General features: G+C 37.1%; 1 protein-coding gene across 2 annotated transcripts in view; it reads right to left on the bottom strand.

Moving 5' to 3' along the window:
* The window catches only part of PTPN3 (protein tyrosine phosphatase non-receptor type 3), a 132,628-nt gene that overhangs the window by 95,574 nt on the left and 23,499 nt on the right, over window positions 1–13,555 (bottom strand). For both annotated transcript variants that reach the window (XM_055705144.1, XM_055705145.1), the window contains exon 2: window positions 6,200–6,354. In XM_055705144.1, coding sequence (XP_055561119.1) covers window positions 6,200–6,337 — 138 coding nt within the window. In that variant the 5' untranslated portion in view covers window positions 6,338–6,354. The remainder of the gene's footprint in view (window positions 1–6,199; window positions 6,355–13,555) is intronic.

Raw genomic sequence — 13,555 nt, 5'->3', positions numbered from 1 at the left:
AGAGGTAAATAAGCAAGTAATCCTTTTCAGTTTGTTAACTTCTACAAGGTAAGTGGTACAAAGTGACACTTTAAGAGGACAGTGCAACATACAGCACATCTCCCTGTCCCTCCGCTCTGCAAAAGCTTTGCCCCCACTTTCTGGCAATGATAACCTCACAGCTAAGCACCAGCTGAACTTTTCAGACACAATACCCATTGCCCCTCACATGCTGCTTGAGGCGATCCTTTCCTAACTCAGCCTGTAACAGTCATACACCAGCAAATAGCCTGCGTCCTTCAGTCCCAACATGCCTATGAAATTGAACTAAGTGCTACACTTTCTTTTAATCTCCACACTAATTTTACACAGCTAATTTATTTGCTCTTCTACTAACTCTGTCTTTTTCCTGGCATTTATTTACCCACCTGATGCTCTTACTCAGAGCGTGCAAGATTTTGTACAGCCGGAACAAACAGAGCAGCCTCTTCTTTCCTTAGGTCCAGACCTTTACAGAGTATCCTAGTTGCCCTTTCTATGCCTGCCTGACTGGAACTTCCCTCTTTGTGAGTAACCAGGATCTACATGTGACATTCCCTGGAGGGTGGCCTTGATGCCAAGACTAACACTGTTAGTACTTCCTTGACATTGGCTAAAGACTCCTGCCTGATGTGTAACAGCATTCACCTTTTTCAGAACAGTAACACATCAGCAGCTCAGCCTGAAACTACAGTGTTCTCCTCCTCTATTGTTTACAACTGAAAATTGAGCTTAGAAAAACACATTACCTCATCTTATGAAAGCTATTAGTTTACACTACTGATTTCCCTCACTGCAATTACTCCTTGTTCAAGATAGCCTATCTGCTACCTCATATTCCTGCCTCTTTTTTCCTTGTTAATAATGCCTTGAATCTTTTTTTAGTAAATCGAAAATGTAAGACTCAATAGCAACACATAAAATTTGACAGTCAAGAACTCTATTAACACCCTTGCACTGTTTAACATCTCCTCTTCAGCAAGATCTACTGCCACCTCTTGAGCCAAATCCCTGCCCATCCCCTAACTCTTCTAGATTCCATACACTCCAGCCCAGTATTTTCCTATATAAAGGTCTCACAAAATATTTATCCAAGCCCACAGCATTCTGACCCACTGCATTTCCTCTGCCTCAAAAATGATTTAAAACAAACATACACAAGGTTAGTCATTGCAGTTCTAACCGGAAAAATCTCTCCTCCACTAATTCTTTCCTTCAGCATTTAATATTAAGCCAGGCCCCATGAAAGGCTAAGACTAACAACGGAAGTCAGATCACCTTCTAACTGTCCTCAAAGACATCATCAAATTTAATACTTTTACAGTTTTTCAGTCATGGAGCGTACTGATGTGCCTCAATATAAAAGTAAATATTTGTTGCCAGCCTGAAACTTAACCCAGCAGTTCTTTCAACATGAAGGAAACATATTAGCACTAAACTGTCTTGTATTATCAAACAATATCCAATAGGAAAACTTAGTGACAAAGATTCAACAATTCTGCATCATTGCATTTTACTATGAGAAGTTGAAAATTATAAAACCCGTACCCACAATCAAAAAGAACCTTTAAGACTTGTCTCTGCCCATTATTTTAAATGCAGCATTAGCAATTGTTGGTGTTAGCTGTAAAAAACATGTTCCTTCTCAAATACTGGAAGAAGGAGCTTAACTGAGATGGTGAGGAAGGAAAAACATTCCTTAATTTGCATTTCACATTGTGCACCTTTTCTCATTATTACTGCTTAATCATTTTATTTCTAGAAGGGAACTCTATTACTAAAAGCTAAGTAGTCTAAACCCAAAAATCACAGGTACTGAGACATGAGCATCAACTCAGAAAGACAATGAAATACAGAAGTGATCTGACACTGTCAATTTTATTCCTACATAAAAGACAATTTACTGGAATTTGAGAGGTGTACTTCCCAAGTGGTCATTCCTGGTAAATGAGTCAATGTAGAGCAATAACAGAAAATTCCTGCAGGTTTATATCAGAAGTTAGAAATAAGTTTGCATTATTGCTCAATATACAGCTATTAAACATACCCAAACATGGCATGTGAGCACCTTCTGTCTAGATTAGAATGACAACTAACATTTTCTCCATGTGGAAAGCTTATGCATTACAGCTCTAGCGCAAGACAGAAGGAACACCAGAGACAGAAGTGAATTAACCTTCTCACAAAATTCAAACACCTGAAATGTATTGGGAGGCTTCAAGAAAACCCAGATATAATTAAAATCAAGTGCAACATTTTCTACCAAGTACAGTCAAGTCTTTGTCTCAGAAATGTTTCTGAAAGAAGAACATTTCCAACTCTTAGCTTATGTATACCTTCTGTTCTTTGCCTGAACTACGGACATGTTCCCTTTAAATACTGAAACACATAACGGGGGCAAGACAAGAAAGGCCATTTCAGCCTTGTGGAGTTCACATACATTTCTATTTGGCCTGTAAGTAATTTAGTGGAATGTGTCTGTCTGTGCTCCCATGTGAACTTTCATGATGACCTGAAAACAGCACATACCACAAGTTATACTGATTAACTCTTTGTGACACCATCAATACAAATTTCAGATTCACTGAAACTGTATCAACTCCTTCAAATGAAAACAACGAACAAAAAAGCCTGCAATTTCACTAATCAGCCAAAGCCAAAAAAAACCCAGGATAAAAATGGCACTGTTTCTTAAAATTAAATCTTTATTTACAGTTGGTCAGGCCACTGATATTCTCTGGTAGAAGTACTTAATAAGAACAAATCTGCAAGAATCAAGTTATGCAGCTATCTTCAGGTTTCTCAATAAATAGAAAGTCCCCCAGGTTATTTTTATAAGCAAAATCCACCTTCCTTCTTCCTTTGCCCAATATTAGAATATTTCGTTTTCATTCTTACTGCTACAGATAAAACCACTGGGAAAAGAAAGTACCACCAAGGAGAACAATAGAGACCTATAGCTATAAACTTGAAAGTTTCATAGGCCCATGCACTTTGCTAACAAAGTTTAATGAAAATCATCTGTGTGGGCTCTATAAAGATCCTGTTTCTACAGAATGAAAAGTCAGTCACATCTCCATTCTCCCTGTTCTCTAAAAGGTTCAGTATTTGGAGATACCATGAACATTCTACCATCATTTTAAAGATGTCATTTACTACTAGTTCAAAATATTGAAGTTGTTCTTCTCAATGTGTCAATAGATTGTAAGTTTGGACTGTTTATCATCTTTGTATTAAATTTAAATCCACCTCAAATTTACTAGTCTTGAGCTTCCATGCAGTGCCAACAAGATAACAGAAACGACAGCTTAGGAATATCTATTTGCATAAACTCAAAGCAAATTTCTCTCAAGTTTCTTCTTACCCTTGATGTTTCTTTTATTTGATGTTACTTTTCTATACAATCCTCCTTTGCCTTTTAAAGAAAGAAATCCTCCTGCAGTAAGAATGCTGTGTTCAGAGAGCTGATACATGACAAAACAATGCTCAGTATTCTTCAGCCTGTTGCCATTAGTATGGGAGAAGTCTTCAATTCCATTTATGCTATTAAATGGACAAGGGCAAAGCTTTGAGTATTCTGCTTTACCCCATTCACTTTCCACTATTTGCAGTAGAAAAGTATAATCCTGACTGTGAATGTAAAGCATACTTATGTATACATGAGTAGTACCGTAATGTTTAGTTTGAAGTGTAACATACATCCAAACTTAGAGCTTTCATAAATCACAGTCAGGTACCACTAGCCGATGAACATACAACCCTGAAAAATTCCCAACCTTAATTTACAGTTAATGTTGAAGCTCTTTAAAAGGAGAAAACACTAGAGACCTTATGCTTTAAAAGAGGTGATCCTATCCAGTTCCAATTCTCCAAAGTCAGACAGGAGATAAAAATTCAACAGATTTCAGCAATAACAGTAAAAACTGAGAAAGTACAAAACCAGACAACATATTTACAACATTCACAAGACATGCCTTTTTATCCATGTATCTTGATCTATGTCTAGCCATTTCAGAAAGCACCTTCATTTTAATAATCTATTGATACAATATTAATACATTGCTGTTAATTTGTCTTATGGATAATCATGCCATGTGATATGCATATTTAATTTCTTAAAAATATAGAATTATCAATTGACCTGGCATCCAGAAATGAATAAAGTATGGAGCAAAATCAGATCTAGAAACTAATGTATTGATATGAGAAAGAGTTTCTCTAAAGCAACACAGAACGACTTCACTAGTGGGGAAAATCAAAACTTATTTTCCTTCAGTATGTGCTTAGCTGATTCCCAGACTAACCACAGACCCGAGTTACTATTTGCTCACAAACGTAAAACTGAATGATGTTGGCAATTAAAAACACAGTCAGTACAAACCTCATGAAGCTGAATTTTTCTGTTAACATAAGCAGAACTTGGATACAAATTTTCCACAGCTGGCTCCAAACCCTTGAGAACTGGACCTTGCAACACAAGGAGAGCAGAGCAAAGCCTATTCTAAGGCAGATGTCAAGCTAAGATAATCAGGAAGGGCCATCCTGCCAGATAAAGCACAGGCTCCCTCAGTCAGGTATAAAAGCTCAGTACTCGAAGATCATAGACCTTTTGGTAAACCTCTTCCTTGCATTAGCCTATAACATAGCCATGCTCCCCATTTCTTTTCAATAAAGCAGTAATGGGACCTGCATTACCTCTACACCAGTTCAGCATTACAGCTGTAGTAAAGGAGGCTCTTCCAATTGATGAAGGACACAGGAGGTACCAGAAGGGACACCCTGGGGCTACACTGAAGGCAGGGAGAGAAGCCAGCTGGGTCTGGAGTTTCAAAATGGTTCTCAATTACCATATTGTACTCACTGCTAAAAGGATGAAATGAGAAGCAAAATTCACTTGTACAGTGCTGGACTTCAGGCCAAGTGCTAAATCTAAAGCTGTTTAAACACTTGTTTACAAGGAAGAATACACTACTAACGCATGGATTTCAAAAAGTTTTAAATCCCTCATTTGTCAAAGATCCTTGAACAGAGGGCAAGGGCAATTATGCTAGCTCATTGACGTAGGGCATGCTGGAGATGAACAATGGTAACTGTATACTTAATGTGTTGCTCTTTCTCTTATATACCGGCTTTCCTTATACTCCACTCCTCAGTCTTAGCTGCTTCATATATACGTACACACACATATATAAATATACATAGTATATAAAATATATTGAGACTAATTCTGTATATATTAAAATAATAAGCACCTGTTTACCTATCAAATCATTTCTATTTCAATAACTATGAGAACACTTCGTTAAATACAGTTTTCAGGTGAAGTTTTGAACCTCCAGTAAGAAAGCATTGCATTAATCTAGGATATCCAACAACAGCTTCCTCAGCAAAACGCTGCTTCTCAACTAGGGCAAACTGAATAAAACAAGTCTAATATACACAAATTTACACAATTATACTTAAATTCATCCACAGTTCTTCTGCATAGTCAGGTAATTCTGCTGAGAACTGATTAAAGAGTAAATGTATTTCCTTTGTCTTCATTTAAAAATGAACTAATACTTTTGATCAGTACTGAAGGCTATAAACCAAAATATTTAACACAATACAGTAAAAAATGTACAATACAAACCACCATTAATCCCTTTTCTCTCCCCACTCCCAGATAAAGAGACTACATTGAAGTACAAAAGACCGAACAGAACTGACCTACCAAGCCATGTCTTCCCTATTTTCATCACCTTTGCATTTCAGAAAAATGTGTAACCTCCTGTAGTGATGTCAGTACAAGACCTCCTCCTTTTAGCACTACCAGTCCTTTGACAGGAGAAAAGGAGGAGCAAATCTAAATTTAGGAGTTCCTTTTAAATATGAATTACTTATTCATAGCTAATAACAATCACCAGATCTGTTTCTTCATGGTTCCCATATTATACAGAAGACCTTCTCCTAGATACAATCTGAATGGCATGATTTCATTACATTTCAGCTGGTTGACTTTAAAGAAAATTACAATAGAACTTTAAAAATCCATTTCATAGCTAGTAATACTGCAATTTGTAATGGCAAAGCTACTTCCTCAACATCTTTTGGAAATCCCATGCCTCAGGGTCCCACATTTGATCTTCAGCTTTCAAACAAATGTCTATACGTTTAAAAAATAGTACTTTTCCAAACTTACGTTGACTTTGAAGCTTTGTACTGAGCCATCCAAAAAGTGAACGTTACAGATTATCTCTGATCGCGTTTTCTCTTTCGGTAGTTCCGATGCTCGTATGTTATTTATCCTCCCACCTAAGGCTCGTAAACGGGAGTTCATAACTATTGCTGAATAACCTATAAAAATAAAATTACATTTAATAAGAATTCTTATAATTCACTATGTTTCATCTATGGTTTTTTTTCAGAGAAACCCACATCATCATGAAGACCTCATTACATCCCCAATACCTATAGTAACAAATGCTTCTTACAGAAAAGAGTAAGTTGTAAAATTAGTGCATTGTGAACCAGAATATAAATGCATATATAGAGGGGCTTCCATGTTCTAAATGTGAGTATTCTAAAAAGAATCACAGGTAACTCCTGCAGTGTATACTTAGGTTAGGCATGGGCCATTGCCTCAGTTTAAATCAGTAAAAAATCGCCCAAATGCCTACTATAAAGCAGGAAGGCAATGTCAAGACAAGTTTTTATCATCTGTAACTAGTAAATCCATCATCCCCTTACAAACTTCCTACATATTTCAATATTTACCATACAGGTTTCACCTCAATAAAACAATTCTATTTACTCTCAACTGACAAAACAGTCTTGAATTAATGCAGATCACATTCTGTCAAATTGTATACATATTCTTGAAATAAAATGCTAACACCATATGTAAGGCACTCAGAATTAACATTAAAACATGTCAATGTTTTACAGCCTAGCATACATAAATTCATGAAGCCAGAAATTCATATCCAAGAACATCCCACAAAAAAAAAAAGTTGTTTTGTTAGGAGTTTGGGTTTTTCTATTTTAGAAAAAAAATCTTCATGAACACCAAAACTCTGAAGCCAGTTTTCACAAACTGAAAAAAAACCTGAATCAAAAACATAAAAATGCCCAAACAGAAAAGAGCCATTCATTAAAATAAGAGAGGAATTAAATACAGTCAAGCTTGTAAACATTTCAAGCCTCTCTTCACTAGATCAGTTTACCAATTAACATCACAGCATATAAAGCCAGTTGGCAAGCAAAGCAGAGTATAGTTTTCCAGGTTAATTACCATACCAATTACCAAATTCTACCTCACTAAAGGCTAGCTACAAAGAGACTTGCACAATACGAGTGTTTCCTAGACTGCTGGCCAAGCTAGACAGGACCAACACCAGGACAGTTTTGTAATCTCCCTTTATTTGTATATCTGCCTTAAAACATAGGGTAGGTTTTCTCTAAGTAGCTAAAGACACTGATCAATTTAAAATCACTTAGAATTCTGAAACATATTTACTCACACATCACTACAAAAAGCAAATGTGAAACGCTTGAAAGGCCACAAGATGCAAAATTCTATACGGCACCAAAGGCAGGCAACAAAACAGTGCAGTGAATCACCCCTGCGTAATGATGTGTAATCTATACTTAGAAGCAGCTAAAACAATTCCCTTCTCACAGAAAACTCAGGTCAGACACACAAAAGCATTCAACAAATTCTCATACCTTTTTTTGTCAGCCTATTGATAGTTTGCTATTGTATACTTTCTAAAATCAAAACTGGAAGTTGTCAAGACTCATTTATTTAGGCTGCACATTTTTCCTAAGAGAAATTCCCTATTCTTTCCCAAAGGTGTGGGGTGAGGGTTTTGTTTGTTTGCTTTGGATTTTGGGGGGTTTGGTGGGGGATTTTTGGTTTGGGGTTTGTTTGTTGTTTTTTTTTCTGGTTGGTTGGTTGGTTTTTAAGGCTGGGGAAAAAAGGAAGAGGTGATCTTTAGGTGGATTAAGAGCAGTATTTTCATATAACCCACTATACACTCCTATTGGTTTAAAATTATTCTTGATATACAGACTGCAGTTAATCACAGCAGATTAATTTTTCATTTATTTTAACCAGAAAATGGGCTTTCTTATTCAGAAATGGTTGCTGCTACATAAAATATGCAGCTATCTAATTATCAAGGACATTCAAAAAAGGTGAAGATGGGTTAAGACTGTATATGAAGCCTTTAATTTCACATTCTCTAATTTTCTAGCAGCTACGTTTCAAACTATTTATTCAGCACTGTGTTCATCTTATACCAAAAACTCCAGTGACTACATGAATTATACTGCACTGTCTTTTCTCCTCCTTCCACCCTCTGAGGTAAAAAAACCCAACAACCTTTCACTCGCAGAAATAGCTTCCTACCTGCTAGTCCGCTGCTGGGTAAAAGGAGCAAGTCATTCTTTGCTGCGGGCCAGCCACTAGACAAGAAAGAAGGTTTTTGGTAGCCAGATTCAAAGCTTTGTCAGCATGACCTTCAGGGCTCGTGCTGCATTGTGACTCCTAATGCTCCTGGAGCTTACAGACTTCTCTGCTCTCGGGAAAACGCTATTTGACCCTTCTGCTCGTATTCGCCAACCTTTCTCACCTGCCAACCCCAATGCTTCCTATCTTACACTTCCACCATACCCTTTCTCTAAGTATGTTCTAATTCTCTTCCACTTTAGTTGGGCTTCAGCAGAGAGCAACAATCGCAGGATTCTCCAGCACTCAGCCTGGAGAAAGCAAGAAAATTGCATTGTAGCCCCTGCACTCCTCGTGCAGAGTGTGCTGCAGGATAAGCCATGCTTGGAGACCCTGTGGAAAATTTGGTATCTAATCCTAATCGCTCCCCAGCAGAGCAATACTTGTTCAAGCGCTACAGTTTAGCTAGATCTTCCTACTCATTCAAGCTTCAAGTATAGAAGCTGATAAAATAGCATCAACATTTTAATATTTATATATATATATATATACTTGCTATCCAGAAAAAAACCAAAACAAAAAAACAACACCCCAAACTCTTTTATAACTAAAACATAAACCCAAACAAATTGATGATTTTTATTTAACTGGCTATGCATAGCAGCACAAGTAATTACAGGTCCATTTCACAGCAAAGTCAGTCCCGCTCTGTAGAAAGCCTAGCATGTCAGCTGGATAACCTAGCCCATACTTGAAGTAGATTTGGCAGGCTAGGTTTAATTTTCAGATGATGGTCCCCTATGTTTTTCTTAAACTGCTAACGTTTCTTTTCCACTTATGTATCAATTTCTACGTGAAATTCAACCATTGCCCCTGACAAACCCAAGTTCTCTAAACTCGGGCCCAGGTCTCCAACGAATGCTGGCAACTAAACACAAGAGTGTGTAGGAATTTCACCCTAAAGCTGTCTGCGACAAGGATGAAATTCCATGTCAAAGTTTTTCGCAAAATAATGAGAATTATGAATGATATCAAAGATTGTACAAAATGCATTGTCACTGCTGAACTGTCACACGTCCTCCAGCAAGTTAGACCTTTTCTTTTCTGTGCTATATACCTGTTAACAGTCTGTCTTCCAGCATCCATAGCAGCTATCCAAGAACTAAGAGTGACATGTACTTACATACTGCTGCTTATCATAAAATCAGAGAGGTGCTTAGCTCTAGACTAAAGCTGCCATTGTTTTCTATGCTAGCTCGTCAGTTACATTTGTCTTAGTATCTTAAAGTTATATACTGGGTGCCCCAACTGAAGTAGTAAGTCAGAAATTCATCACAAGAAATTCAAACATGCTCGTGTGACCAGTTTGTACTGAGTTCACAAATGAAAACTTGGAATTCCTCGTATTTTACAATTTTATGCAAAATAAAACTAGTAACACAGCTGGAGCTCACAGTTTGTGTTTACAGCGTGCAAAGAGCCCCAGCTGAGGCTGTCCTTGATGGTGCCAGCTGACCATGGAAGCCGTGCCAAGGCCAAGGCTGGGACAAATGGCCAAGTGTTTGGACACTGCAGCCATTAGTCAACCGAGGCTGAAAGGGCCTAATCAAGCCCCAGAAAATTTCCACCAGCTAGGAGTCCCTAGCAGAGAAAGCCGGACTCTCTACTTCCCACCTCCATGGCCTTCAATGTTACTCCAGAGACAGCAAGCTTCTGAAGGAGCTATTTTACAGATGTCACATCACTGGCACCAGCCTAGGTCATTCTGCATGTCCTAGCTTAACATGCCGTACACTCAGCGTGTCTGTAAGGAAACAACTGCAAACCCTACTCTAAATGGCAAGAGGGGGAGAACAGAAGAGAGGTGAGCAGCTGAGTTATTAGGACATGCCCTACTACCTTTCTTCCATACATGACCCGTGTTTAAAGCTGTATTTTAAATAGGCCCTGATTACTGAAATGGCTCAACAACCCCAGTGCAGTATCAAGGGGCCTGTGGAAGCACACGAAGCAACCTGCAGTGGCAACTGTTTTTGGGGTAGGCGGAGGGGCACGGAGATCTCAGGCCAGACCAGGAGCTGACTCTGCACACCAGCCACCAGCTGCCAGCCCTGAGCAGCCAGGACCAGCCACTACATGTGAATCCCAGCTCCTGCTTTGTACCCTCAGGCAGGAGGGTAATTCACAAAACAAACCGCAAAAAACTATGACAAATTTGAACATTATCAACAAGCGAATAGCTTAATAATTAGTCCCCTTTCCCTAAAATAAGCATCTCAAATCCAGAAAGTTGAGAGTTAAAATTTTATTTTAAAACCAAAGCCACCCTCAAAACACAGTTACTTTCACCTTAAGGTATAAAACAAACAAGTGGAATTCTATCCCATCATCAGACCATGCAATAGGCTTACAGGAGCAACAAATACAGCTACAGAAAGAAGTTAATGTTTTCCAAGTGTATTAAACACACCTCTGGACAAGTTTGGTTATGCATGCCTTCTCCTACAATAACACCGCAGCCAAGCAGAACAAAAACAACGTGTTTTCCTCATCTTTTGTATTGAAGACTAACTTCTAAAGAGACTTTTTCCATACCAGCATTTAATTTCTTTCTGACACACTTAGGAATTGTTGGTAAAGAAACTCATGACCCAATTCTCTGTATAACTACCATTAATATGTGTGTTACCAAGGAATTAAATCAAGAGCAGATTTGCTGCATGTATATTCAAGGACCTTCTACATGTAACACCACCATATGTAACTGTGAATATACTTTTTTTAAAAAATAAATTGTTCATTAACCCCATTTCATTGGGTAAATGGGGATATTTCTGGTCCTGCAAGTGAGTGCGCTCGTGTTTGGTTTTTTGGGGGTTTTGGTTGTTCTTTTTGTTGTTTTTGTTTGTTTGTTTTAGAAGGGGACTACCACACTCTACATGCTCTTAATTTCTTTATACTCATGACTGAAAAATGTATAGTTCCACATTGGGTTCCTGTAGGAATATCATTTACGGAAGGATAGTGCTTCTAACCCACTTCAATTGCCCAAGTGACCACCCCTGACAATGAAGGGAAAAAATACTAAAGACATGTCCAAGCCTTGTATGTTCTTTCAATAACAGTTACCTTTAATGGTTACCTATTGCTTTATTTAAAAGGTATGAAATAAGGTAAATAGCTATACAAAGAGGTATAACAGCATAAAAAGTGTCTTTTTATCAATGGCTAGCCCTAGAACAACCAACACAAACACTCTTCAGCATGCATTCACCTTTCCCTATTTGCTGGTAAAAATAATCTCCCAGATTACCATCAGAAAAAAGCCCAGTGGTAGTGAACCTGTAATTTTTGTAGTAATCTATACTCTGATTATTATTCCCATGTAGTTAAGAATTATTTACACACCTCAAAGACATATTGATCATCAATGCATCTTAATGAGGATTAAATTATCCAGTCAGATTTTCTGAATAGAAGACTGACGTTTAACTCAACACCTATGAAAACCAGCCTCAGTTTTCACCTTCTGCAGAGGAAACACTTCATCTTTCCTATATTCCCATCAAGAAACTAGATGTGTCCCCATTAATATAAAATTAAACTGTAATATTTCACAGGAAAATCCCATGAGGTATTTAACCGCAATACAGTATTTGCAAGTTTCCATACAAATTACAGGGCATCATTAAAGCAACAACCAAAGTAAAAGATAAACTTCATTTTGAGCAATATGTGCAGGTTATCACTTACTCTTTATCTAGTCATCGTCCATAAACCTTTCCTGACTTATTGATTATAAATTATATCAAAAGTAAATTTAGAAGCCAGAATTATCACATGATGAAACTTCACATCACTTGAAAAAAAGCAATTAAACTACAAATAAAGAACAAGTATGAAAGCCCTAGATGATTAAGTATTACAGCTTATGGTATAAAAATACCTCCAAATTGAGACATGAGTAACAGACTTCTTGCAACATCTTTTTGCTTAGAAACAGAAAAAAGGTTAATATCCACGTTGAAAGTTTGTGTGTGTGTGTAGACAAATGCGCAATCTCAAAAGCAGTAGCTTCAATTTTTCCAGCCACTCTTAAGACAGCAATACCATTATAATAGAAATTCTTTGCCCCGAAATTAAAATCAAAGTTAAAAAAATTAAAGATCCAGCTTTCTTATATTTCCTTCCAGTGGCTAACATCCATGATATATTCCAGCGCAGCAAAATTATTTACATGTCATACAAATAATGACTAGGTCTAGCAAAGCATTCTGAGAGTACTTGTTATCAAAAATTGCATTAACAATGTTTCAGTCATTCTAGTTATTATCTTAAGTTTTCCAGAAAAATAGATCTTCCAGGTAGAGATTCTGTGCAGAAAATAACTCCATCAAGCAAAAATAAAAACAAAACCCAAAAATTTACAAAAGTTATAACCATAGGAATTTTATAATTATACGTTACATAGGTATATTCATTAACATATATTGTTGCATGCATTGCCAGCCCAATACTTACCAGAACTAGTACAGAACAGAGTAAAGAAAAAAAGTTATTCCAAAGTAAAATATAATGATACCTCATCTTATCTGACAACTCTTTATGCTGGAGTTCATTCACAAATAAGCCTTCACGGTAGACCGTATATATGACGATATCTCTATTTGCTTATTTAGCATGTACTTGAAAGCATTTCAGTTTCAATGAAGGTAGTTAAAAGGAAAAAAGCCTTGATTTAAAAACAAAAACCAAACCACAAGTAATTTTGAATATTCTTTCCTCTGCTAACTGCCTCAAAATTGGAACCTAACTTTTTATTTTACTTTTAAAAGCCAGTAAGTAGACAAACTGGATTGTTCCTGTGTCTAGAAGTCAGTTACCTACCTACTGCTCGGTAGCCATTGCCTCTAAGAAAATACAATATATACAATTGAATAAATTAAAAAAATGCCCACACCAAGAGGTTAGGTGCTTAATTTGCGCATAAGATTAAGTGCTTTGCAAGCCTTCCCTGCATTTCATTTAGCCTTCCACTTTAACATATCTCTGGTAAACTCATATTGAAAAGTGTTTCAGAGAAATCCAGCTACTTTGAATTCTGAA

The sequence above is a fragment of the Falco cherrug genome, chromosome 3 (assembly GCF_023634085.1).
Source record: "Falco cherrug isolate bFalChe1 chromosome 3, bFalChe1.pri, whole genome shotgun sequence".
NCBI lineage: Eukaryota > Metazoa > Chordata > Aves > Falconiformes > Falconidae > Falco > Falco cherrug.
Note: the sequence above shows the minus strand (reverse complement) of the source record. Positions and strands in the feature narration are given on the sequence as shown.